Raw genomic sequence first — 24,462 nt, 5'->3', positions numbered from 1 at the left:
AAGAATTCCAAGCTACGTTCATCACACAGTGGAAAAATTGAGGTCTAGGGTGACCTCCTCCCCAGGGAATATTTGATAATGTCTGGAGGCATTTTTAACTGTCACAGTGGAGTGTGTGTGTGTGTGCGCGTGTGTGCACACATGCGAGAATGCACACATGCTCCTGGCATCTAGTGGGTAGAAGCCAGGGACACTGCAAAACTACTTAGAGTGCACAGGGCAGCCCCCGCAACGAAGAACCATCTAGCTCAAAATGCCAGTACTGCTGATGCCGAGAAACCCTGACTCAGAACCCAGCCAGCCCGCCTGAGGAACTCACAATCTTAACCACTGTGTTATACTGAGCTAAACACACGTGCACTCAGAGGCGGGGATGTGTGCCCAGCATCACAGTTCCTCCAGCCCCTGAGGCTTGGTGCTTGGGGACTGCTAACAAGAGCACAACAGGGACTATTCCAGAGGTCAGAGAAGTCATTTGATAAGACACAGGACTGGTGTCCGGAAGACTGTGGGAAAGCCTTAACTGGCTGAAGATTTTAGGCCATTACTCTCCTAGGCAGTGTAACTACTCATTGGTCAGTCTAGGGTGTCTTCCTGAAGTCTCTGCCACTGACCTTGTTCCAGATGAGGACAGGGGTGGGGATTCCGATGACCTCGCAGCTCAAATACACCTGGGCACCAGTGACATTCCAGATGTCCTTGGGGGGTGTCACGATGGAAGGACCTATGGGAGGGGGCACAAAGCCAAACCATGTTTTTAAACAGTCTTTAACATCCATCAGCACGCTAGAAATCTGCAAGTATTACTAGAAGTAAACACTTGATTCTGTTTGGGAGACTGTCCCCTCCGTTGGTTGTCTGAAGTTACTTTCAAAGACCAGACTAGCTTCCCCCAGCCACCAGCAGGATTTTAAGCTATACGTCGGTGATGCATACATCTTGTCAGTCAGAAAACAATTAGGAAGAAAAATTTATTGCTTACAAAATTGTCTTCTCCTGTGATTCATGCTTAAATGAGTTTTAATTTACCAGCTGTTTTGCTTATCTGCAACTTTCCAATTAATATAGTGAACTCCCAAAATATTTAATGTTTTTCCTTTTTATATACTAGTATTTCTGTTTGGAGAGGCGGGGACAGTAGCCAATCTTTACTCTTTGGATAATGGAAGAAAAAAAAAGTCTCAGAAGATTTTTGCAAATGCGCTCCACTGTTAATTCACAGGGCACAGCCCCAGGCGCCTGAGAGAGTCCACGTTAGAGGGACAGAGCCTGGAATCCCGGGATGACAATACAGTACTTCCAGAACCAAACCTGGCCCAAAGTCAAAGCTCGAGGCCATTTCTTCAAAGAATGAGTTAATTATTCCCTCTGAATTTCAGCTGTCCACTGCTTTGGGTCTTGGAGCTGAATAAAGAATCTAACTGCAGGGACATCTTGCATCAGAGTCCTGGGAAAGGGACAACCTTCCCTAGGGGCCTGGAAAGTTTTCTGGCATAATCCGCATTCAAAGGGCATGAAGTCTCCCCTCTTGCAACAGGCTATTTCCAGCCCACAATTAATTTCTTGAAACAGAAGGGAAATGACAACAGCATGTAAGAGTTTTCCCACTCGTCTCAAGTACTGAAAGCTGATTTTTAAAAAATCCCTCAGGGTAGTTTTATTTTTTCCCTTTGTAAGAATAGGCAAAACATAGTTTTGAAAGCTCTAAATATATTTCTTGCTTCCTTCCCTCTAAAGCCTAGGTCTGAAAGGAAGCGTGTCTCTTGGCCAGGGGTCTTAGTCTTTTCTGTGGCTAACGTGGACACGCTGAGTACGGCGGGGCTGCGTTTGCGTGTACTGCTGGCTCAGTTTCCAATGCTTCCTCGGCTGTCCTCACCAACACAAGGCCCCTCACCGCATCTTGGGCTCCCTCTAGGGCCCTGGGACCCAAAGAACTTGGACACCACACAGTGGATCTGGCTCAAGCCTGAGGGCCCCGTGAGGCTCTGTCCTTCCCACACAGACTTGGCGGGACAACCTCAAAGCTCAGGGGATCTCAAGGGAGTGTTCTGAGAAGAATGCTCCAGTGTTCAGAGATTGGAGGGGACCTGGAACAAAGCTGCCTCTCACGTAGCAAAACCACATGAGGAATGCAAGACTCCTGTGAGATTCGAGTGCCTCAGCCTTGCAACAAGCCACTTATTTCAACTCGCAGCCACTTCTCTATAGATGGAGCAAGGAGCAGGGTCATTGGTCTTAGCCAAGGCAGTTTCTGGAGCCCACATGGAAGAACTCTAGCCTGATTTTCTATCACATGTCTTGAAGACATGCTATGGATTCTCTAACAGCCTAATTTTAAAACTAAGATGTCCTTAGTTTTAATATAGTCCAGTGTATCAAATATTTCTTTTATGATTGATGCTTTTTGTGTTCTGTTAGATTTTTTGTTTTTGGCCCAGACCAAGCCCATTAACATCTCCTGTTTTCTTCTACAAGCTCCATAGGTTTACCTTTCATATTTAGGTTTTGGTCCGTCTTGAATTAATTGTTGTGTACCAGACCACCTGACCTGCCTCTTGAGAAACCTGTATGCAGGTCAGGGAGCAACAGTTAGAACTGGACAGGGAACAACAGACTGGTTCCAAATAGGGAAAGGAGTACGTCAAGGCTGTATATTGTCACCCTGGAGGAAGCACAAGCTGGTCAAGATTGCTGGGAGAAATAGCAATAATCTCAGATATGCAGATGACACCACCCTTATGGCAGAAAGTGAAGAAGAACTAAAGAGCCTCTTGATGAAAGTGAAAGAGGAGAGTGAAAAAGTTGGCTTAAAGCTCAACTTTAAGAAAACTTTCAGAAAACTAAGATCATGGCATCCAGTCACATCACTTCATGGCAAATAGATGGGGAAACAATGGAAACAGTGGCTGACTTTATTTTTCTGGGCTCCAAAATCACTGCAGATGATGACTGCGGCCATGAAATTAAAAGATGCTTACTCCTTGGAAGGAAAGTTATGACCAACCTAGACAGCATATTAAAAAGCAGAGACATTACTTTGCCAACAAAGGTCCATCTAGTCAAGGCTATGGTTTTTCCAGTGGTCAGGATGTGAGAGTTGGACTATGAAGAAAGCTGAGTGCCGAAGAGTTAATGCTTTTGAACTGTGGTGTTGGAGAAGACTCTTGGGAGTCCCTTGGACTGCAAGGAGATCCAACCAGTCCATTCTAAAGGAGATCAGTCCTGGGTGTTCACTGCAAGGACTGATGTTGAAGCTGAAACTCCAATACTTTGGCCACCTGATGTGAAGAGCTGACTCATTGGAAAAGACCCTGATGCTGGGAAAGATTGAGGGCAAGAGGAGAAGGGGACGACAGAGGATGAGATGGTTGGATGGCATCACCGACTCGATGGACATGGGTTTGGGTGGACTCCGGGAGTTGGTGATGGACAGGGAGGCCTAGTGTGCTGCGGTTCATGGGGTCGCAAAGAGTCGGACACGACTGAGCGACTGAACTGAACTGAACTAATGGTAGGAAGTAGAGGTAAAAGTTCATCACCCCTCCCCAAAAGACAACCAATTGCTTTGGCATCATTTGTTGAAAAGACTGTCATTTTTCCTACAGTAAATGGTGCCTTTGAAGTAAATCCATTGCTTATATATATGTGAGTCTATTTCTGGACTCTCTACTCAGTTCCACTGCATTTATCCTTGTACCAACAACCATGGTATGATTTAGAAATAACTGTATTAAAACTAAAGACTGAATGGAGGCTAGATCCATTATATCCACTCCCTTCAATTCTGTCCTTATTCCAAGAGGCAGAACATTTTAGGAGGAGCAAAAATTCTTTAAAAACATCTTAAAGTGAAAGCTGCTCAGTTATGTCCAACTCTTTGTGACCCCATGGACTATATAGTCCATAGAATTCTCTAGGCCAGAATATTGGAGAGGGTAGCTTTTCCTTCTCCAGCATATCTTCCCAATCCAGGGATCGAACCCAGGTCTACCGCATTGCTGGCAGATTCTTTACCAGTTGAGCCACAAGGGAAGCCCTATGCAGAAATACTTTGCATAAGAGCCATCCCCAGAGCATTCAGATGAAGACAAATCATGCTGAGTTCCCACCCCCTCTCTCTCCCAACTCTTTGAATATATATCCAACCTCAGGTGAATGGGCTGAGTGAATATTCAGACCAGAATTTGTCAATTCTGCTACCAGGCCATGCCTAGAATTCTACAAGAATTCTATACCATGAAAATCTGTATCACTCACTGACTCCTGTTGAGTTGATGGGGTGGAGAGGCAAAGGAGGAACCATTAGGATCAGTTCCCTGCGCAACATTTATGAAAACCCTTGCTATTTCAAACGTCCCTGAACAAATGTTGACCCACAGAGATACCAAGTGGACGTGATTTGTATGGAAGTGTAGGATGGTGAAAACATTTGGGGCTGATGTGGTGGCAGATCCAACACTGCACCCCTCTCCCACTCTAAAGAACCACCATCCCACATATTCCGTTGACAAGCAGTTTCACTGCCTGAATTACCTCGAATTGTATGTGTACCATGGAATTCATTTCCTGAAGGTTCTGTCCTACCTCATCAGTGCAGCTGACAAAATGACTCTTTACCAAATAACTTCTAACTCTTTCCATGTTGCCTTTTTTCCCCAGGAAGGCCAAAGCAGATCCACAATTATTTCTGTTTTTAAGGATAAAGGAACTTCTAGTTCATTCTGAGCTTATTTTCGGGCAGAAAGCTCAAAACCAGTCCTCAAGGCCAAGCCAAGGGTAACAAAATTGCCATCTAAATCTTGCTCTGTGTTTGGATTCCATTTAAAACGAGTCACAGACTATTTAAACATATAGGGACAAACACCCGGATAGGTTCAGGTTCAATTATTTATTTGTCTTTGTCTTTGTTCCAGTAAAGACTTCAAGCCACTCAAACATACGTCTAGCAGACATCCTGTACAGAATAAGTGCCCACTGCGTCTCTCCTCCCCTTCCCCACCGTGGACAACTCCAGGCAGCAACCAAGCTGTAGCAGTGATGCCTGGTGGCTGGAGTAGGGAAAAAGCCATCCCAAGACTTTCCTAACTTCCAACGCTCCCTACTTTTCTGTTCCAGATGAGTGCCTCCAGCCAGGGTACTCCATGTTTCTTTCTTACCTTTCTCAACTCAATTAGTTATTTTTCCATTTCATTTGATCTTTACCAGCTCTCTAAATTTATTATATTACTCCCTTATTTTTTATAATTCTTGCCTGGTAAGCTTAGGTGGTCTCTTCCTTTTAATCATTCCTTGAAGGGAAAGAGGAAGAAAAAGAAGGGAGGAAGGAAGGGAGGAGGCAGAGGAGAAGGAGAAGAAAGAGAAAATGAAATACAGAAAGACCCAGATTTAAAGCTGTAAGGAAGAAGAAATTTCGAAGTTTGGAAGAAAAGTAAAATTCAATTTAATGAGTCAGTGTCACCTTAAAAGTACCTGGAAAGAGTCAGATCCTCCTAGGGAATGTCCACCTAAGTCTGTGTTCTCTCCCTCAGACACTTTTTTTTCTGGCTGTGCCATGTGACATGTGTGATCTTCGTTCCCCGGCTAGGGATTGAACCCACAGCCTGTACACTGGAAGCTTGGAGTCTTAACCACTGGACTGCCAGGGAAATATCCACTTAGAGACTTTTAATTAAGTTCTAGACAAATGAGCGACAGACTACAGCTTACTTGCTGCTATAAATAGCAATGTTCTGAGAAATCACTAAAGATACAGAAAAGGAAGAACTGTTGACAGATTTAAATTCGGAATATTTCAGTTTCATTCTGAAGAGTTAAAGAAGGGCAGTTCCCACAACACACACAAATGTCATGAGGAAAAGATCCTGAAATAGGATTAACTTTGAACTTGACAAGCAATTCATTTAAGCCAATCTTATACAAAGCTGTAGTAGAGAGGAGAGAGTTAAAATTTGTTGTCCTATAAAAAGCATGGGAATACTATAAGAGAAATATGTGAACAATTTCCTAGTCTCTTACAGAACACAAAACACTCCCTAGACATGACCTGAGATGCCCTCACCATGTTACCATTAAAATAACAAACAAAATCCCCAGAGCTCTTCTGGGGAGAGAACGCTTGGCCCTGGATGCTTGTCTACCGCTTATAGCTAGGAGACCTTAGACAAGCCACTTAACCCATTTGTACAGAAGAAACTGGGGCAGGTCTGAGAATTTTCTTTTGGGTTGGAAGTGAATGTACCCATCATGAATGTGTCCTAGAGCACATTCATATGGCATCTTTAACATCCATGAAGTTTTGAGATTCCACTGCCTGGTTCTGGGAGCTCTCGTATCTCACAAACCAGTCTAGTGCACCACCTCATCTACCTAAATGCAATGTACATGACTCATAACAAAGTCATTCTCCCGGTGATCAAGAAAAATAGAGCTTTAATTATAAAGGTATCCATGCTTACCAAGATAACTAATTCATTGATCTGAAAAAGCTGCACAGAAGATGTTAGGAGAGGTCATGTTTTGGAGAGAAATATATGTACTCCATTGAACCTGGGAAGTGGCCAAAAGTCAAATTCTTCCTAATAGTCAATTTTTGTCTGATTTTGTTGATATACTATTCAACCACATCTTCCATTATCTCTCCGATGTTTATCCTACAAATTCACCCTTCTTTCTTATTCTCACCAAAACTCATTCTCTGCTCCTAGCTTTCATGCCCACTCTCTCATTACATGCTTATTGCTACTTCTAGAACCTTTGCTTATACTGATGCACTTGCTTACTTGGAATGTCCTCCTTCCTCTCATCTATTATCTATATCTTATTCTTTATTTGGAGCTCTAAGGCTGAAATTTCATCTCCCTATTGAAGTTTTTTTTACAGCTCCTGTTCCCTCTTAATTCTCTGAAATCTTGTTGGACTCAGAATTAGTGCCATGCAGCTTAGTGCATCGTTGTTCTCTAATGCTTTCCCCTGCAGGGCTAACTGAGAGATGCCAATCTCCTTACAGAATCATAACTGAGCCAGAAACTCTGGAATCAGGTATACTTCCTGTTCATTGGTAGGAGGGACAGATACGATTGTATATAGTGGGAAAAGGGCAGCAGAAAACTCAGAACATAACATGACTAGTTACATGGAACTAAGAAGATAGCCATTATCTTGAAAATACACCAGTGTACACATTGCCAAGGTACCTAACCAAAGTGGTGCTCTAGTCACTTCTTATTTATCAGCCAGAAGATTATTCATTGTGATTTTCCTTAATCTTCCACTTGACTTCCTCTTCCTTCTTGGCTATTGTCCATTCACCAATGAATTTGCATATGATGAGGGATGCAAAATAATTTAAATCTATGTTAGCCAAGCAAGTCCCAATGAGAAGGGTAGATCTACTGTGGGGAAAGATCATCAGTCATCCTCACATCAAAAACAGGACTTCTACAATATGCAGGGTTATATCATTGACATTATAACTCTCACTGAGTATTGATTAGTGTGGCTAAGAGAGTGAAGTATAAAGACTTCTCCAAGTTATGGTAGATTTGCAGACCACACTAATCTTGTCTCTTAATGATGCTGGGTCCTAAAATAGCTCATAGAGAGTATGTGCATTCATACCAAAAAAGGAGGGTTTAAAAACGAAGTGAGATACCACATATGGAGATAAAATATTCAGACAACTTGGCAAAATCCCCAGATTGGATTCCGATAACACACTGAAGGGAAAAGCACCAAACAAAAGTACAAAATGGGAAAAGAATAGTAGGAAGGCACTATGTCCAAGAGGGGGAAGGGGATGAAACACATGGACACTTCCTGATATTAAATAAGGGGAAGCAGGAACTGAATGGCTAATTAAAGGGCAGAGCCATCTGCCAAGGCAAGTCATTTTGGGGACTTTCAGAGGTGGGGTGATGCAGCAGCTGACCCTAGGTAGGGGAATCAGGCACACAGTCTCACGGGTGCAAGGGCAGCAAGGGCAGGGGAACAAAGTACTATATTGCAAGCAGCACAGCCCAGATGTAATTTCAGGGTTTTGGTTTAAGGCAAAATCATCTGGTTATGGATGCTCCAGTTGGTCGTTTACATTTTAGTGTGAGTGAAGATGCTCATGCTTGTGTTCAGTTGCTCAGTCGTGTCCAACTCTTTGCAACCCCATGGACTGCAGCCTGCCAGGCTCCTCTGTCCATGGGATTTCCCAGCAAGAATACTGGAGTAAGTATCCATTTCCTTCTCCAGGGGTCTACCCGACCCAGGGATGGAACCCATGTCTCCTGTATCTCCTGCATTGCAGGTGGATTCTTTACTGCTGAACCACTGGGGAAGCCCTTATCATGAGTGGGCTCTCTCAAACACTGCTGGGGTAAGAGTATATAAGAAATGATTCCTCTTCCTCAGATAACAATGTATTGAGGTAAGATGGGAGATGTTTAACACATACAGACAGATCAAAATGCTAGGGAGGCAATAGACTGTGATGAGCTTGCAGCATGGACTTTGGAATCAGGAATTCTGCTCTACCACTTCTGAGTTACGTGACACTGAAGAAGTTATTTGACATTTCTCAGTTTATTCATCTGTGAAATGGGATAATACCCAAGTCATTAGATTATCAGAAAGATCAAACAAGATACAGCAATTAGCACAGGACCTGGCATGTGCTAGGTCAGTAAGCATTGCTGTGCTGTGTTTAGTCGCTCAGTAGCATCAGACTCTTTGTGACCTCACAGATGGTAGCCTGTCAGCCTCCTCTGTCTCTGGGGGTTCTCCAGGCAAGAATACTAGAGTGGGTCACCATGCCTCCTTCAGGGGATCTTCCCAACCCACAGATTGAACCCAGGTCTCCCGCATTGCAGGCGGATTCTTTACCAGCTGAGCCACCAGGGAAGCCCCAGTATTAGTTACTGCTTTAATTTCAAAGCAAATTCTTATGACTAAAGCTGATATAAATTGCTTCTTCAAAGAATGGAGAGGACACATGACTGGGGCAGGGGATGGCTGGGAAAGGAGCTGGCATTTGAGCAGGCCCTGAAGTTCAGGAGTCAGCCTCCTCTCAAGGAAAGGTTTTCACTTTCAGAGACCTGCCTGAATAGAGGTGTGCAGGCAGGAAAACACAAACTGGCTGATGGAATAGTGAGTAGCCCAGTCCGGCTGGGGAAGAGTGAGGTAGAAGAGCTGAGCATTAGGTGCCGGGCACAGTGGAAGGCATAGGGGGCGGGGTTTGGAGTCCTGTGTGTCTTTGAATGTCAGAGAGATGAGATTCAAGTGGCGTTTTGGGAGTTGACTTTAGAGGCCTTGACAGCAGGACTGGGATGCGTTAGGGATTAGGAGTGTAAATCAAGGTGGTAATAATGGGAATAGGCTAAAAGAGCTCTGCCAAGAGAATGCACTGGTCATAGCAAACAGCCTCTTCCAATAACACAAGAGAAGACTCTACACATGGACACCACCAGATGGTCAACACCAAATCAGATTGATTATATTCTTTGCAGCCAAAGATGGAGAAGCTCTATACAGTCAGCGAAAACAAGACCAGGAGCTGACTGTGGCTCAGACCATAAACTCCTTATTGCCAAATTCAGACTTAAATTGAGGAAAGCAGGGAAAACCACTAGATCACTCAGGCATGACCTAAATCAAATCCCTAATGATTATACAGTGAAAGTGAGAAATAAATTTAAGGGATTAGATCTGATAGATGGAGTGCCTGATGAACTATGGAATGAGGTTTGTGACATTGTACAGCAGACAGGGAGCAAGACCATCCCCAAGAAAAAGAAATGAAGAAAAAGCAAAATGACTGTCTGAGGAGGCCTTACAAACAGCTGTGAAAAGAAGAGAAGCCAAAAGCAAAGGAGGAAAGGAAAGATATAAGCATCTGAATGCAGAGTTCCAAAGAATAGCAAGGAGAGATAAGAAAGCCTTCCTCAATGATCAGTGCAAAGAAATAGAGGAAAATAATAGAATGGGAAAGACTAGAGATGTCTTCAAGAAAATTAGAGATACCAAGGGAACATTTCATACAAAGATGGGCTCAATAAAGGACAGAAATGGTATATACCTAACAGAAGCAGAAGATATTAAGAAAAGGTGGCAAAAATACACAGAAGAACTGTACAAAAAAGATCTTCATGACCCAGATAATCACGATGGTGTGATCATTCACCTAGAGCCAGACATCCTGGAATGTGAAGTCAAATGGACCGTAGAAAGCATCACTACGAACAAAGCTAGTGGAGGTGATGGAATTCCAGTTGAGCTATTTCAAATCCTGAAAGATGATGCTGTGAAAGTGCTGCACTCAATATGCCAGCAAATTTGGAAAACTCAGCAGTGGCCACAGGACTGGAAAAGGTCAGTTTTCATTCCAATCCCAAAGAAAGGCAATGCCAAAGAATGCTCAAACTACCAAACAATTGTACTCATCTCACATGCTAGCAAAGTAACGCTCAAAATTCTCCAAGCCAGGCTTCAACAATACGTGAACTGTGAATTTCCAGATGTTCAAGCTGGTTTTAGAAAAGGCAGAGGAATCAGAGATTAAATTGCCAACATCTGCTGGATCATTGAAAAGCAAGAGAGTTCCAGAAAAACATCTATTTCTGCTTTATTGACTATGCCAAAGCCTTTGATTGTGTGGATCACAATAAACTGTGGAAAATTCTGAAAGAGGTGGGAATACCAGACCACCTGACCTGCCTCTTGAGAAATCTGTATGCAGGTCAGGAAGCAACAGTTAGAACTGGACAAAAAGGAAAAGGAGTACATCAAGGCTGAATATTGTCACCCTGCTTATTTAACTTATATGCAGAGTACATTAAGAGAAACGCTGGGCTGGATGAAGCACAAGCTGGAATCAAGATTGCCAGGAGAAATATCAATAACCTCAGATATGCAGATGACACCACCCTTATGGCAGAAGTGAAGAGGAACTAAAAAGCCTCTTGATGAAAGTGAAAGAGGAGAGTGAAAAAGTTGGCTTAAAGTTCAACATTCAGAAATCTAAGATCATGGCATCTGGACCCATCATTTCATGGCAAATAGACGGAGAAACAGTGGAAACAGTGGCAAGACTATTTTTCTGGGCTCCAAAATCACTGCAGATGGTGACTGCAGCCATGAAATAAAAAGATGTTTACTCCTTGGAGGGGAAGTTATGACTAACCTAGAGGGCATATTCAAAAGCAGAGACATTACTTTGCCAACAAAGGTCTGTCTAGTCAAGGCTATGGTTTTTCCAGTGGTCATGTATGGATGTGAGAGTTGGACTATAAAGAAAGCTGAGCACAGAAGAATTGATGCTTTTGAACTGTGGTGTTGGAGGAGACTCTTAAGAGTCCCTTGGACTGCAAGGAGATCCAATCCCTCCATCCTAAAGGAAATCAGTCCTGAATGGTCATTGGAGGGACTGATGTTGAAGCTGAAACTCCAGTACTTTGGCCACCTGATTCGAAGAGCTGACTCATTTGAAAAGACCCTGATACTGGGAAAGATTGAGGGCAGGAGGAGAAGTGGTCGACAGAGGATGAGATGGTTGGATGGCATCACTAACTCAATGGACATGGGTTTGGGTGGACTCCGGGAGTTGGTGATGGACAGGGAGGCCTGGCGTGCTGAAGTCCACAGGGTCACAAAGAGTCAGACACGTCTGAGCAACTGAATTGAACTAATGGGAACAGAGAGGAAAGGGGCAGACTTGAGAGATTATTCAGGAAGAACCAACACTAGCCAGGAACTGACTGGATATGGGAAGAGGGAATGAGTTAAAAGTTGTAAGAGGGGGTTGTGACACCATGAAGAGAAGCTGAATCTGAGGCATCATCCTGGGCAAAGAGGAGGTACGAATGCCACAGAGAGAAAGGAAACAGACGGGGACCAGTGGTACTAAGGTAAACACGGTCTACTTTACACTTTAGCCCTGGAAGGCTCGGGGGGTTCCCTGGTATAGAAGGAAAACTGCTTTCCTGGCTCTTCCCTGGACAGCTTCTCTGGAGGGCATTCCATCTGCTCACTGTTGACCCCTGCCCATTCTCACTGCACACCATCCCAGGTAAAGCAGGGGAGTAGACAGCTAAGGAAATGGCCACCCACTCCAGTGGTCTTGCCTGGAGAATCCCAGGGATGGGGGAGCCTGGTCTATGGGGTCACACAGTGTCAGACACGACTGAAGCAACTTAGCAGCAGCAGCAGCAGACAGCTAAGACACTGCTTAGCAACCTGCCACTTACCTGCAGGGGCAGTTCATCTCAGTGCAGACTGTCTGGTATGATACCACCCTAGAGATGGCAAACACAGATCCTGAGAATTGCATTTCCTGACAGCTAGTTACCTCCGGGTTAGTGAGACACCCCATTTTGGTTCCAACGTTTGATGCTGAAAATCTTCTTAGTCTATGTCTTCTGTAGTAGACATCATAGTATTCAGATGTCTCTCTACGACTGAATCTTGCAAGGTCTCAAAATTATCACAGGTTTGAACTGACTATGGAACATAAACAGAAAGTTGCTTCTTACAATCCGCTGCTTGCAAACCAGTCTCTTATTTGATGATGTCTTCTCATTCTTTTCCCCTAACACGCAAGAGCTCAACACAAAATGAACAGAATAATGATTAAGGGTCTGACTTCAGGCTGAGATTCCCATGCACCGGTGATTCTGGTACATGAAGTCTGAGATTATCCTTGGACGAGTCCTGTATTAGGTAAGATAAATCCATGAAAGATTCAAAGCCAAGTTCAGACGTGTAAGGTAAAGAGATCACTCAGGCAACCATGTGGTGGCTGAGCTAACCTGGGGCTGTGTCGGCAACATTGCCCATGGGTGAGCTCATGTACTCGGGAGAGTTCCCACAGAAGCTGAAATAGCTAGACTGCCTGTATGACAGTGGACTGACTGATGTCTGCACAAGTTAAATGAGCAGGCTACATTTTTATTTGGTTTGAGCACAAGGAAGAACTGACTTCATACAGAGTACCTTTATGAACGGAAACTCTCAAGTTATGTAAGTGTACCTTGTACATGCTAATGGAGCCTTGGAAATTTTTCCCCTGCATTTCATGGGCCTGTCCTATTTGGACTATGACTCACCTTAAACCCAACATATTACAATTTTGGGTCAGTTTTTCCTATTCTACCAGCACAGAACTGGGTGGGGAAGTTTCCACAGGAGGGCACTTATTGCCACCTGAATCTGGGCTTTCTAGAAACCCAGAGAGCGAGTTCCCCCAGGATACTTCATCTTTGCCTCCCTGTCTCCCAGTGCCTGGCATTCTGAAACATCAGAAGTGTTTCCTGAACCAAGCTGCGAGCTGCAAGAGGAAGTCTTCCAGAAACTGGAGGCTACCTGCCCCCCAGAACTTAGTCTCTGTCCACAGGCCCTAAGCTGACTGACAAGCGCTGCAGTCTGGGCAGATCCAAAAAAAGAGATGTTCCTGAATCTCTGGCCCTGGAGGGAAGGATATGAGGGACTGTCAGGTGGCCTTTGACTTCAAAGAGGGTTGGACTGGCTAAGCCTACTGCCTAGAACACTTTAGAAAGCTGAAGAAGGCTAAGACCTGAGCTCCCAGGAGGCCCTAGGAGGATACCACCATGGGGCCACTCCTGCTGTTTCTTGTTCACCGGATAGCCTGGCTTCCAGGGAGTTTCCTGCTGGGGTATTTCATAGAAGATTAAAGTCATCAGCTCCTGGAGAACTAGGTAAGCCCTCAACTCCACTTTGTTCAAGGAGGAGACTTATGTGGTGGGAAACCCCTCAGTCCAGGTTGATGGCTCTGGAAGCAGCCTGTGGGAACTGACAGTGCAGGGTCCCCCTTTAGACTAGGAGTTATCAAAAAGAGGAGATGTGTTCAGTGGCTGGAGGTCCTGCAGGCTGGAAGAGATCTCACAGAGGGGTGTCTGCAGGAATAACGGATGCCAGACACAGCCAAAGGGGCAAGCCCCGGCCACCCGGGAACTGGCCTATAAGAAGGATCCTATGCCGCCGTGCCTGCCAAGCCTGGCTGCTCACTGGGCTCCTCGGGGAATGTTTAACTGGACAAGCCCAGGCCTGGGCTGCACTCCCAGAGTTTCTCAGTCTGGGCGTGGAGCCTGGCCCTGGAATTATTTTTTTTCTACTCCCCAGGTAAAACCACTCAACTAAAACATAGCTGCAGAGCAGGAGATGCTCAGATGCTGAAGACACAAAGGTGGAGAGTAAGAGAGGAGGAGAGGAGGAGAGATTTGGAGAAACATTGCTCCCAAGTCTTCTTAGGGAGAGGCCGAGGACAGTGGAAGATGCCAAGATTCAAGGAGAAGAGAGGACAGTCCCCGGAACTGGGAGGGGTGAAGCATGTAGAGATCCCATAACAATGCTCCTTAGTGTTACTATTACTGCGTTAGTTCTCTGGGGGGACGGTGGGCCATGTCTGACTTTCCCTCCTTTGTCGGGAGCTTGGAGTTGCCTGCTCTCAGAGTCTTAGCAGTTCTCCTTCTGTGCTGTTTTCCATTTTCCTAAAAATAAAGCATTTGGCTCATAGCCCCAGCCCCACCCCCACCCCTCTCCTGCATTTAATGGCAACACCAGAGATGGGGCTTTGCGCGAGTTTGTGAGTCTCACTAAAGAGCTCACTGAATCTGGACTCTTTGGCCATTTAGAGTCAGGTCACCTCTCTGCTAAGACATGTTCAGCTTGGCTTTGCCAGGGCCCAGGGCGAGAAAAAACACAAGGGAGGCACCCCTCTTGTGCCTCCCGCTCCATACCCACCCCCAGCCGCAGGACACGGCGTGGGGTGTGCAGTGCCAGCCAAGCCTGGCGGGTTTTGACTTGGTGAAGTCTGTGCCCATCAGGCCCCGGCCTCTAGAGCGCTCGTGGTTACAGCTGCCTCCTGGGCTGACAACCCCAGACACTCATCAGCCGTGCCTAATAGCTCCTCCCTTCTCTTTCTCAGGGTTTTTTCTCTTCTTATCTGGTGCCCTCTGGTTATTGTCTGCACTCCTCTGTGAGCTCCACAGACTTGAAAGCTCGAAGTTATTTACCCCAAGTCTCACTCTTTGTTTATCTCTGCTTTGCTGAGTGTTCTCAGATTTCCTCCCAGCTTTCTTGTAGGATTCAGCTTTATTCCTCCCACGTTCTGCATTTTTCTAGCACTGCCCTGCAGGCTCAGACTGGAGCAGAACACCTCTCACTTTGTGGGCTAGTTCTTCTCAGCTGTGTCTCCAGCACTTGGACGATGTCTGCTACAGCGCACTCGCTTTGTGGACATGCTGTGTGCTCCCAGTATAGCAAGACCTTCTTTCTGAGTGGTGAGGGGAAAATCACGTTACAGAAGGTGCTACATGTGGGTGCCGTAGACTACCTGAGCTGGGAAGGGCTGGATTTCTCAAGGAGCCTCAGAAATGTCAGGAAACACAGCTCTGGAAACCAGCGAAATGGGCATGTCCCTCTGATCACGGGGGATGAGAACCTCTCCCATAGGAACTGGGGGATTTGAATAAAGGTTTTATATTTTCATTAGTGAGGCAAGTCTTGCTTGCTCTTATCTGGCGGAGGCTGACCTGGAGCCCACCCTGCTGGGTGTGAGCTATGAAAAATGGAAACCAGGTAAAGGAAAGCTATGTCACCGCATGGGTGAGTAGTTACCCTAGAAGGAGGGTCCCTGGGGGTATGAGAAGGCTCTTTGCTGCTCTTGTACTTCAGTGGTATCCGACTCCTTGTGACTCCATGGACTGTAGCCCACCAGGCTCCTCTGTCCACGGGATTCTCCAGGCAAGAATACTGGAGTGGGTTGCCATGCCCTCCTTCAAGGGATCTTCCTGACCCAGGGATTGAACTTGTGATTCTATGTCTTCTGCATTGGCAGTTGGGTTCTTTACCACTAGCACCACCTGGAAGCCCTCTTACTGGTATTTATAGGACCAGACAGCTTTACTTTGGCATTTTGATTTATTTTTCAGACAGTGATTATTTTTCTATAATTAGTGGTACTTTCTCTGTTTTTGAGTTTTGTTTTCCTTGAATTATAAATTTCTTTTATAATGCAGGGGGGAGAAAAGAAGCTTTCACGGATTCAGTAGTAAACTGGGTTTTAAAGGTGAAGATGTGGCATCTTTATGAGGACTGGGAGCAACTGCTGTGAGGAAACCCATGGGGCCGGTGGTTGAAACATCCTTTCCCTCTGCAGGTGTTCCTTCTAGAGCAGCCATCAGCTCCAGCCTTGGAAATTTTATTCTTTTATTTAAGTGAAGAAAAATAATTTCCTCAGAGCAGCAGCTGGGATTTCAGACTTGGCACCTCTTCAGAGCAGCCATACATAAAAGTAGGAAACTCATTCTTGACAAACTTGGGGGAGAAAATGTTCTTGAGTTTCCTGAAACTGATGTAGAAGTTGTGCTTTTTGCCTCCTTAGTCCTTGCCTTTGGGTATATTCTCAGGAAATCTTTAGCAAATGTGTGGCCCCTTTAGGAAGGTGGGGGCTTCAAAGATGAAGCTGGTTTGTAAAGGAGCCTGCTTTGCTCGTGAACAAGGGGAAGAGCTGGGAAGCAGTCCAGACTTGTCTAGTCCATGGGAAATGACGATGGTCTCTGAGCTTGGAAATCAATTAAACTGACACTTGAGGAGAAGAAAAGTCAAAGTAGACTCAAATAGATAACATGACAAGACCCCTGGGACGAATATGATGTTGTAAGTATGACAGCTTGATAAGTTGACAAGTACGACGTCATGTAACCTGCCTCCACTCACACACCCATGGGAGCTTGGCCTCTGTGGAAATTGAGGGGCATGATCTCTGGAGCTGAGAGAGCTTAATCCCACTCACAGACAGTTCTGAATAATTTTTTGAAAAATAAGTACGCAGCATTTTAACCTACACAACAATAATGAGGAATAACAAATCCACAAATACGCCACAGTGTCAGCACTGGACAGCTTTCTCAAGGTCATAACATACGCAGATGATTAAAGAATGGATCTTTCTGTAACATATCAGTCATCAGCTATAAAACTGGACTGCCCAGAGGTTTAATCCCTAATAAGAAAGACAAATGTCATCTATTTATCATTAATATTCATTTCCTGTAATGAGAACACTAATTTCTACTATTGCCTAGATGAATTTACTCACTGAAGGAAAATCTCTGTGGAAAAAGGTATAAAAGTTGAGAAAGATTCACAATGATACAAACTAAATCGAATTTCAGCATTGCAAGGCACTAAGCAGGTAAAAGCATGGAGTGGATCCATGAACTAAGTGCTGCGCTGGGTGACACGAGGGATGGAGAGATGATGGGGTTGTCAGAAAAAAAAAAAAAAAAAAGATGATGGGGCTGGACTCCTACCTGATGTGGATTTACAAAACACAAAGTATAGACAAGTATATAAGTACAGAAGCAATTATAATATGGGAGGAGTGTGACTAGTCCAGTGATATAAATACAAAAAGCATCTGGGGACTTCCCTGGTAGTCCAGGGGTTAAGAATCCACCTTGCAAAGAAGGGGATGCAGGTTCGATCCCTAGGTGGCAAACCAAGATCTCACGTGCCTCGGAGCAACTAAGCCCGCGTGCTGCAACTGCTGAGCCCTCATGCCACAACTAGAGAATCCTTGCGCTGCAAGGAAAGATCTCGTATGACGCACCTAAGACCTGACACAGCCAAATAAATAAACTTTTTTTTTTTTTTTTTACTAGCATTCTGACCAAGTAGGTCAGAACTGAATTCATGGAAGAGGAAAAGGGCTTTCAAAGTTAAAGCTAGTGGGTGGAGTTGGTGAGGAAATTCCAAGGAAAGGATCAGCCTGTTCAAAGAGGTGGAATGTGGCTTTATATTGGTATTAGGGTTTTCAGCCCACAGAGTTTTTATATCCGTTACTTCATTTTGATTTTCCCCATAGTCTTGTGAGCTGAGCCAGTCACTTTACAGATAGACACTGAGGTTCAGTAAGGTTAACTGTTTTGTGCTATGTCCACAGCCTGGAAGTGGTATGCCTGGAACACGAATCTGTGTTTTCTAAGTCCAAACCCAGAGCTTTCCTAGGCTCCTGCGGTGCTGCTCTACATAACCCAGGATGAGTGAAATGTTCTATCTTGCTTTGTTCTGTTAGAGATGAGGGGTATGGGTGCTTTCCAGGTGGTGCAGTGGTCAAGAATCTGCCCACCCATGCAGAAGACTCAGGAGTCACAGGTTTGATCCCTGGGATAGGAAGATCCCTTGGAGAAGGAAATGGCAACCCACTCCAGTCTTCTTGCCTGGGAAATCTCACAGACAGAGGAGCCTGGTGGGCTGTAGTCCAGGGTCACAAAGAGTTGGACACGACTGAGAGCACAGCATGAGGGGTTTGGGGAGAAGGAAAAGAAATCTTGAGAACTGGAGACCAGACATAATTGCAGAGGTTTTCAGTATCAAGCCAAGGAAATCATGAAGACAAAATAAGAGAATAAAAACATTCATGTATTTTGGAGAAAAGATGATACAATTATGAGAATCACAAACAGAGATCACGGCTCACCGTTCACATTCTGGCCTAAACTATTTCACAGGTATTTTCCGAGTTGTTCTGGGTAAGCGGTTTGGAATGGCAACCCCAGATAGGTGAGAATTATCCTCCTTATACTGAATGCTGGGGCTTCCTAGGTGGTGCTAGTGGTAAAGAACCTGCCAGTCATCGCAAGAGATGCAGGAGACTTGGGCTCCATCCCTGGGTCAGGGATGACCCCCTGGAGCCGGGCATGGCAACCCACTACAGTCTTCTTGCCTGGAGAATCCCACAGACAGAGGAGCCTGGTGGACTACAGTTCCAAGAGTCAGACATGGCTGAAGCGACTTAGCACCACACATACTGAATCCTGAGTAGATGATAACCCTACTGTGATCACATGCTTAGAGTCCCACCCATGTCTTATTAGAACAAAGCAATCTGGGGACTCCAGAACTTTTCATTAGATTTTAATGGTTTCAATGAATGTTTATTGTGAACATCAGTATTTGAAAATACGCCTCATGTTTTGTTTCTTAAATCATTAAGAAGATGCCATCTTCTTAGAAAGCACCTTACATAGACAGCAATCCTATGAAAAATTTAAAAGTCAATGTTAACAGTTAGTAAACATTCCTGGGCAGAACCAAGCAATTCCTATATTAGTGAAAATATTTCCTCTTTGGGATTGGATATGTTTCAGATTTACATCCTTATCTTGAGAAAAACTTTAACGGCCAGAAAGGGGATACATTTATCTAAAGTATAAAATCCAGAATAAATAAGATCTGGACCTGAGTATGTTCTCAGCCTAATTTCTTGCCTCATCCCTCCTGAACTCTGAGCTCGATCCCTAATGAACTTCTGTCTTCCTCAAATATGTCCTGCTCTCCCTGGCCCCAAGCCTTTGTGCATTTCATTCCTTTTCCTGGAAAATTCTCCCCCTTTCCCATTTTTCCCCATCTTTGCCTTTGGATCTCAGTGTAGTTATCTTTTTGCATAACAAACCTCCCTTAACCCTTCTTTTCCTATCCTTCTCCCCAGACCCACTTAGAATGCGGGCCTCCTTCTGGGTTCTCCTATTTACCATCATCCCAACATCTTCTGTAAAGGACTTCCCTGTAGCTCAAATGGTAAAGAATCTGCCTGCAATGCAGGAGACACGGGTTCAATCCCTGAGTCAGGAAGATTCCCTCTGGAGAAGGGAATGGCAATCCACTCCAGTGTTTTTGCCTGGAGAATTCCATGGACAGAGAAGCCTGGTGGGCTACAGTCCATGGGGTTGCAGAGTCAGACGCGACTGAGCATTATGTGCCAGTCATGCAGCATCTTCTGGTTCTCCTATTTACCTTCATCACAGCATCTTCTCAGGGCTGTAACTATGTTTGTGAACCCCACTATACTGTAGGATCAATGCTGGTAAGGACAGGCCAACTTCTGTCTAGTTCTTTTTTGTATCCCAGTGCCTGGAGCTAAGTAGATTAACAAACCTGAGTAGCTGAATGAACTGATGCCAATACCTAAATATACACTAGATTTTGTACTTCCAATTCAAAGTTTTAGGAAGCACTAAATATACACCAGATTTTGTACTTCCAATTCAAAGTTTCAGGAAGATTTTAGGAAGCACTCCAAGAGACTGGCTTCCTTTGTTGCGGATTTTGTGAGGCTATAACTACTTTTATCACAGAATTTGTACAAAGGCGTGTCATTGGGCAGAGATTTTGATTACTATGGCTATTCAAACATTGGTCCTCAGCTGTTCAAAGGAACAAACAGGCCAATGTTTAGGGAGGCCCTCCTTATTATGTTCCTGACCCAGCTACTCAACTAGAGCAATAAGATGGCCAGAGTTGCTGATGCCGTACTTTTACACTTACATTACATGGATCATGTGTTAAAAATATCTACAAAAGTAGTAATCTCATTTAAAATTTAGATAAAACCCAGGAGACCAAAGATAAAGGCTGACCCTTTAGGAAAATGCTGCCTTATTAGTCAATTTATAAGATTTTAAAATTGAGGGTCATTGGTCAGACTTTTAGTAGGAGAAACCAGAGTGAAGTTGGGGGCAACTATTTAAAAGTATAAAAGTGCAAGTCTGTGTTGACGAGCAATAATATTATATTGGAAAAGATGGATTTGAAAGAAACAACCAGCAAAGCATAAACCCCAGTCCCCTAAAGATGTTAAAAACATTTATATGAGGTTTTAAGTACAAAAGGTCAACTTAATAGTCTGTTTCCAAATGTGAAAGAAGAATTGTTGATTCCACATGCAGAGGAAAAGCTCCAGCTGACAGACAGGCCCCTTCCAGGAGAATAGTCTCAGGAGACAGTACTGAGATTCTCCTCTTGTAAATAACTCCTACCTGATGAATACTTCCTCATTCTTAAATTATCATATAGCCAGTGACCTTAGATGTAGGAGGACCCCAAGATCCATCATGTCCAAATTCTCACTTTATAGATGAGGCTTGGGGATGGGGAGGGGATGGTTAAACATTTGCCTACTCACTCATCATTGCCAGGATGCTGGCAGAAATGGAACTAGAACTGTTTGAATTCATCCCCTTGTACTTTATTAATAATCAGAAAAAACATTATCTGCTCTCCATCAGCTGGCTGCCGTTTAAACAGTATGAAGCTGAGAGATTAGAAAGGCGCTGAGCAAAAGCATTAAGCATGAACAGCTGCATCTCCCAAGCAGAAGGGCAGCACACAGTTTAGTTGTGGGAGGATGTCCAATTTGCATGAATGGAACATGGACAAGATAAAACCGGCTCCAGAAAAGTAATTCCCCCAATTCCCATGAGCCTTGGATTTGGCAAAGTGCAGTCTGCTCAGGGATTCAGGGACATGGCAAATGGTCCTGGGTAGACCTCCCCAGATGACCTCAGCCCACGCATGCATGGAGGCTTGTCAAGGTCCCAGGTGCCGGCTCACCCGCAGCTTGTGGTTGAGACAGAAAAACAAAGAAAAAAAGTCTTCCCCACACATGCACATAAGAAAAAACTATCTTCCCATGTGCTCTGCCAAGAGAGCTGGAGCCAAAGAGAGGAGTTCAAGACTCTGATTCATCCATCAAGACAAATTGACTCAGTCTAAGGAGGTTAGGAAGGCAATTTAGGAAGTAAACAAAAGTTGGGTTTCAGAAAGAAGCTTTGGAGAAAACAAAGAGACTATCCCTGGAATCAAACTCCATAATGAAAACAGAAAAGGGCTGCTACGGCAGGGAATTCTGAAAATGCCAACAGATGGACGCATTCAAAGGGGCAGCTCCAGAGGCAAATGGCATCAAGATGTCAGCCCTTCTCCCACGTGGAGTCTGGTTTCTGAGCCAATGCCTTGCTGAGCTGAAGAAGCATCTCTAGTGAAGAAGGCCTAATAGCACTGCTCAAGTTCAGCAACAGCAAAGCGAGATTGGTGAAAAGTGCTCCCCTTCCAGGAGTGCCAGGCCCCTGGGCTGGCCTGGAGCATCCATCCTTGTGCTCTCACCTCTATCGCTTTTCTGGTTGCCTGGCCAGTTGTTCCCCTGTCTCCCCTCCCTCCCTCTTGGCCCCCATGCCAACCACAGATGAGAATTATGTCCACATGCTCTTTCTTTTGCCTCCCAGGCATGACTAGAGTATCTGGTCTGGGTCCTGTTCATCCCTTCTGCAACATGACTTTCCCATTTCCTTATCAAATCCTCCCTTTTTAGGTGGAGCCAAATCCTGCTCCCCTTGAATGTGAGCTAGACTTAGTGACTCCCTTCTAACCAACAGAATGTGATGGAAGACACAATGTGTGAATTCTGAGACTAGGTCATTAAAGGCACTGCAGCTTCCTTCTTGCAGCTTCCTTCTTGCTTCTTTTTAGATCATTTGCTCTGGGGGAAGTCAGCCTCCATGTTGTTAGGATGCTCAAGAAGTGCAATAGAGATGTCCATGTGATGAGGAACTAAGTCCTCATGACAACAGTCATGTGAGTGAGAAGTCACTCACTCAGTGAGTCAAGCTGGAAATAGACCCTCCAACCTCAAACCTTCAGATGAGTAGTACCCACTGACATCTTGACTGCAACCGCATGAGAGACCCCCAAGCCAAAGACCACCTAGATAAGCCAGTCCCAAATTGTTAACCCACACAAACTGTCTGAGATAACAGATATTCATAGTTGCTTTATTTAGGCTGCAAGTTTTGGACTAATTTATTGAGTAGCAGTAAATAACTAGAATGCAACATCTTTGAACTTTTTAGTTGAACCATCAACTAGAATTGTCCCTTGTTCATCATCTCTTTTTAGAGAAGGAGATTTTTTTTGTTTGTTCTGTTTTTGTAGTAAAGTCCTTTCCTCAAAGGTTAGGGCAAAACCACTCATATTTATACAGTCCTCATGGACGGAGGAGCCTGGTGGGCTGCAGTCCATGGGGTTGATCGAGTCGGACACAACTGAGCGACTTCCCTTTCACTTTTCACTTTCATGCATTGGAGAAGGAAATAGCAACCCACTCCAGTGTTCTTGCCTGGAGAATCCCAGGGATGGCAGAGCCTGGTGGGCTGCCGTCTATGGGGTCGCACAGAGTCGGACACGACCGAAGCGACTTAGCAGCAGCATGGAAGAAATTTTACTGCTTTGGGGTCATTATGGCTCAGTCCTAAGGAGATGATTGTAATAATGATACTATGTATTTTCAAGAACTGTTCTTTGTACATGCTATCCTAGAATCTTTTATGTTACTTTATCATTATATTAAAAATATTGCACCTTACATCTCCCTAGGATCCTCCAAACATAAGCCTTAACTGAGCATTTGTAACCTTAAACAGCCCATAGGAAATATAAGCGGCTTCTTTTCCTTAAGAGTCTTGTATTTCCATTTTAGGAAATAGTGAGAGAGATTAAACTGCCATATACTACAACATGGATGAACCTTGAGGACACTACGCTAAATGAAATAAGTCACAGAAGGACAAATGGTGCATGATTTCACTGACATGAAGGATCTAAAGTAGTCAAGTTCACAGAAGCAGAAAGTAGAAAGGTGGTTGCCATGGGTTAGGGGGAGGGGAAGTGGGGAGTTGCTGTTCAATGTTCCTGCAAGATGAAAAAGTTGTAGAAATGTGTACACTAGTGTGCACATATGTAACAATACTGTACGTACACTTCATTTGTTAAGATGGTAGATTTTATGTTATGTGTTTTTGCCCTTAATTTTTTAAAAAAGGAAACAGTGAGGTTAAAATGACCTATTTATTAGTGATTCCTTTTTTGCAACACTCCATGCCTCTTTCAACACACCATTGAGTGTCATATGCTCCCCAAAACTCCTCAAGCCTAAAAAAGTTTTACTTGTTTTTATATTAAAAACAGAAATGTTTCTCTCTTCTTCCTGCAGGATTCACAGGGTGGATAAGGAGGGGTATCTCATTCAAGCCAGACATAAGGATAGGATCCTGCAGTTCCCAGAAGTTTAGAAATCATGGATCTGAAGATATGTTGAGGTTTCAGAAGAAGTGGCCTTTAGAAACATCTGAGTGTTTGAAGTGCTAAATTCTAAAGGATTGCTGTCACCAGTTCACTATCTAATTCTCCACAAGAGCCAAGACCTGTAGACACAATGCCCAAGAGATCAGGGCAAAACAGAAGCCAGTGAAGACTCAGATAAGCAATGAGCTAATGCCCAGATGAGAGGGGCCTATTAATACATCAGTGATGGAAGAGAAAAATAAGAAGACTGAAATACTTTCTATTCATTAAGACATGATTGAGGGGTCAAAAATGAGGAACATATAGATAGTGAGATTCTGTTATATCATTTTCCATAAAAAGAAAAGAAAATATCAAAAGAGAGGAAATAGTACACAAAGGGTTGATTATCATTGCCAGATAAACCAGGAATGGGGTTAGTGGAAGGTAGGGAGGAAGTGAAAGGAAACTTTGGGTGTTAAACAAACAAGGAGAAAGGGACACATTAATTTTAGAACATATACGAATGCTCTCAAAGTTGACTAATGTCTGGAGTGTGCTTTC

The 24,462-nt window shown here is 44.3% G+C and overlaps 1 protein-coding gene across 1 annotated transcript in view; it reads right to left on the bottom strand.

Moving 5' to 3' along the window:
* Positions 1-24,462, bottom strand: part of IGFBP7 (insulin like growth factor binding protein 7) — a 76,439-nt gene that overhangs the window by 11,476 nt on the left and 40,501 nt on the right. The window contains exon 2 of the mRNA XM_025290001.3: positions 615-724. Coding sequence (XP_025145786.1) covers positions 615-724 — 110 coding nt within the window. The remainder of the gene's footprint in view (positions 1-614; positions 725-24,462) is intronic.

The sequence above is a fragment of the Bubalus bubalis genome, chromosome 7 (assembly GCF_019923935.1).
Source record: "Bubalus bubalis isolate 160015118507 breed Murrah chromosome 7, NDDB_SH_1, whole genome shotgun sequence".
NCBI classification, from domain to species: Eukaryota; Metazoa; Chordata; class Mammalia; order Artiodactyla; family Bovidae; genus Bubalus; species Bubalus bubalis.
The sequence above is the reverse complement of the archived record's forward strand: the minus strand, read 5'-3'. Positions and strand labels throughout refer to the sequence as shown.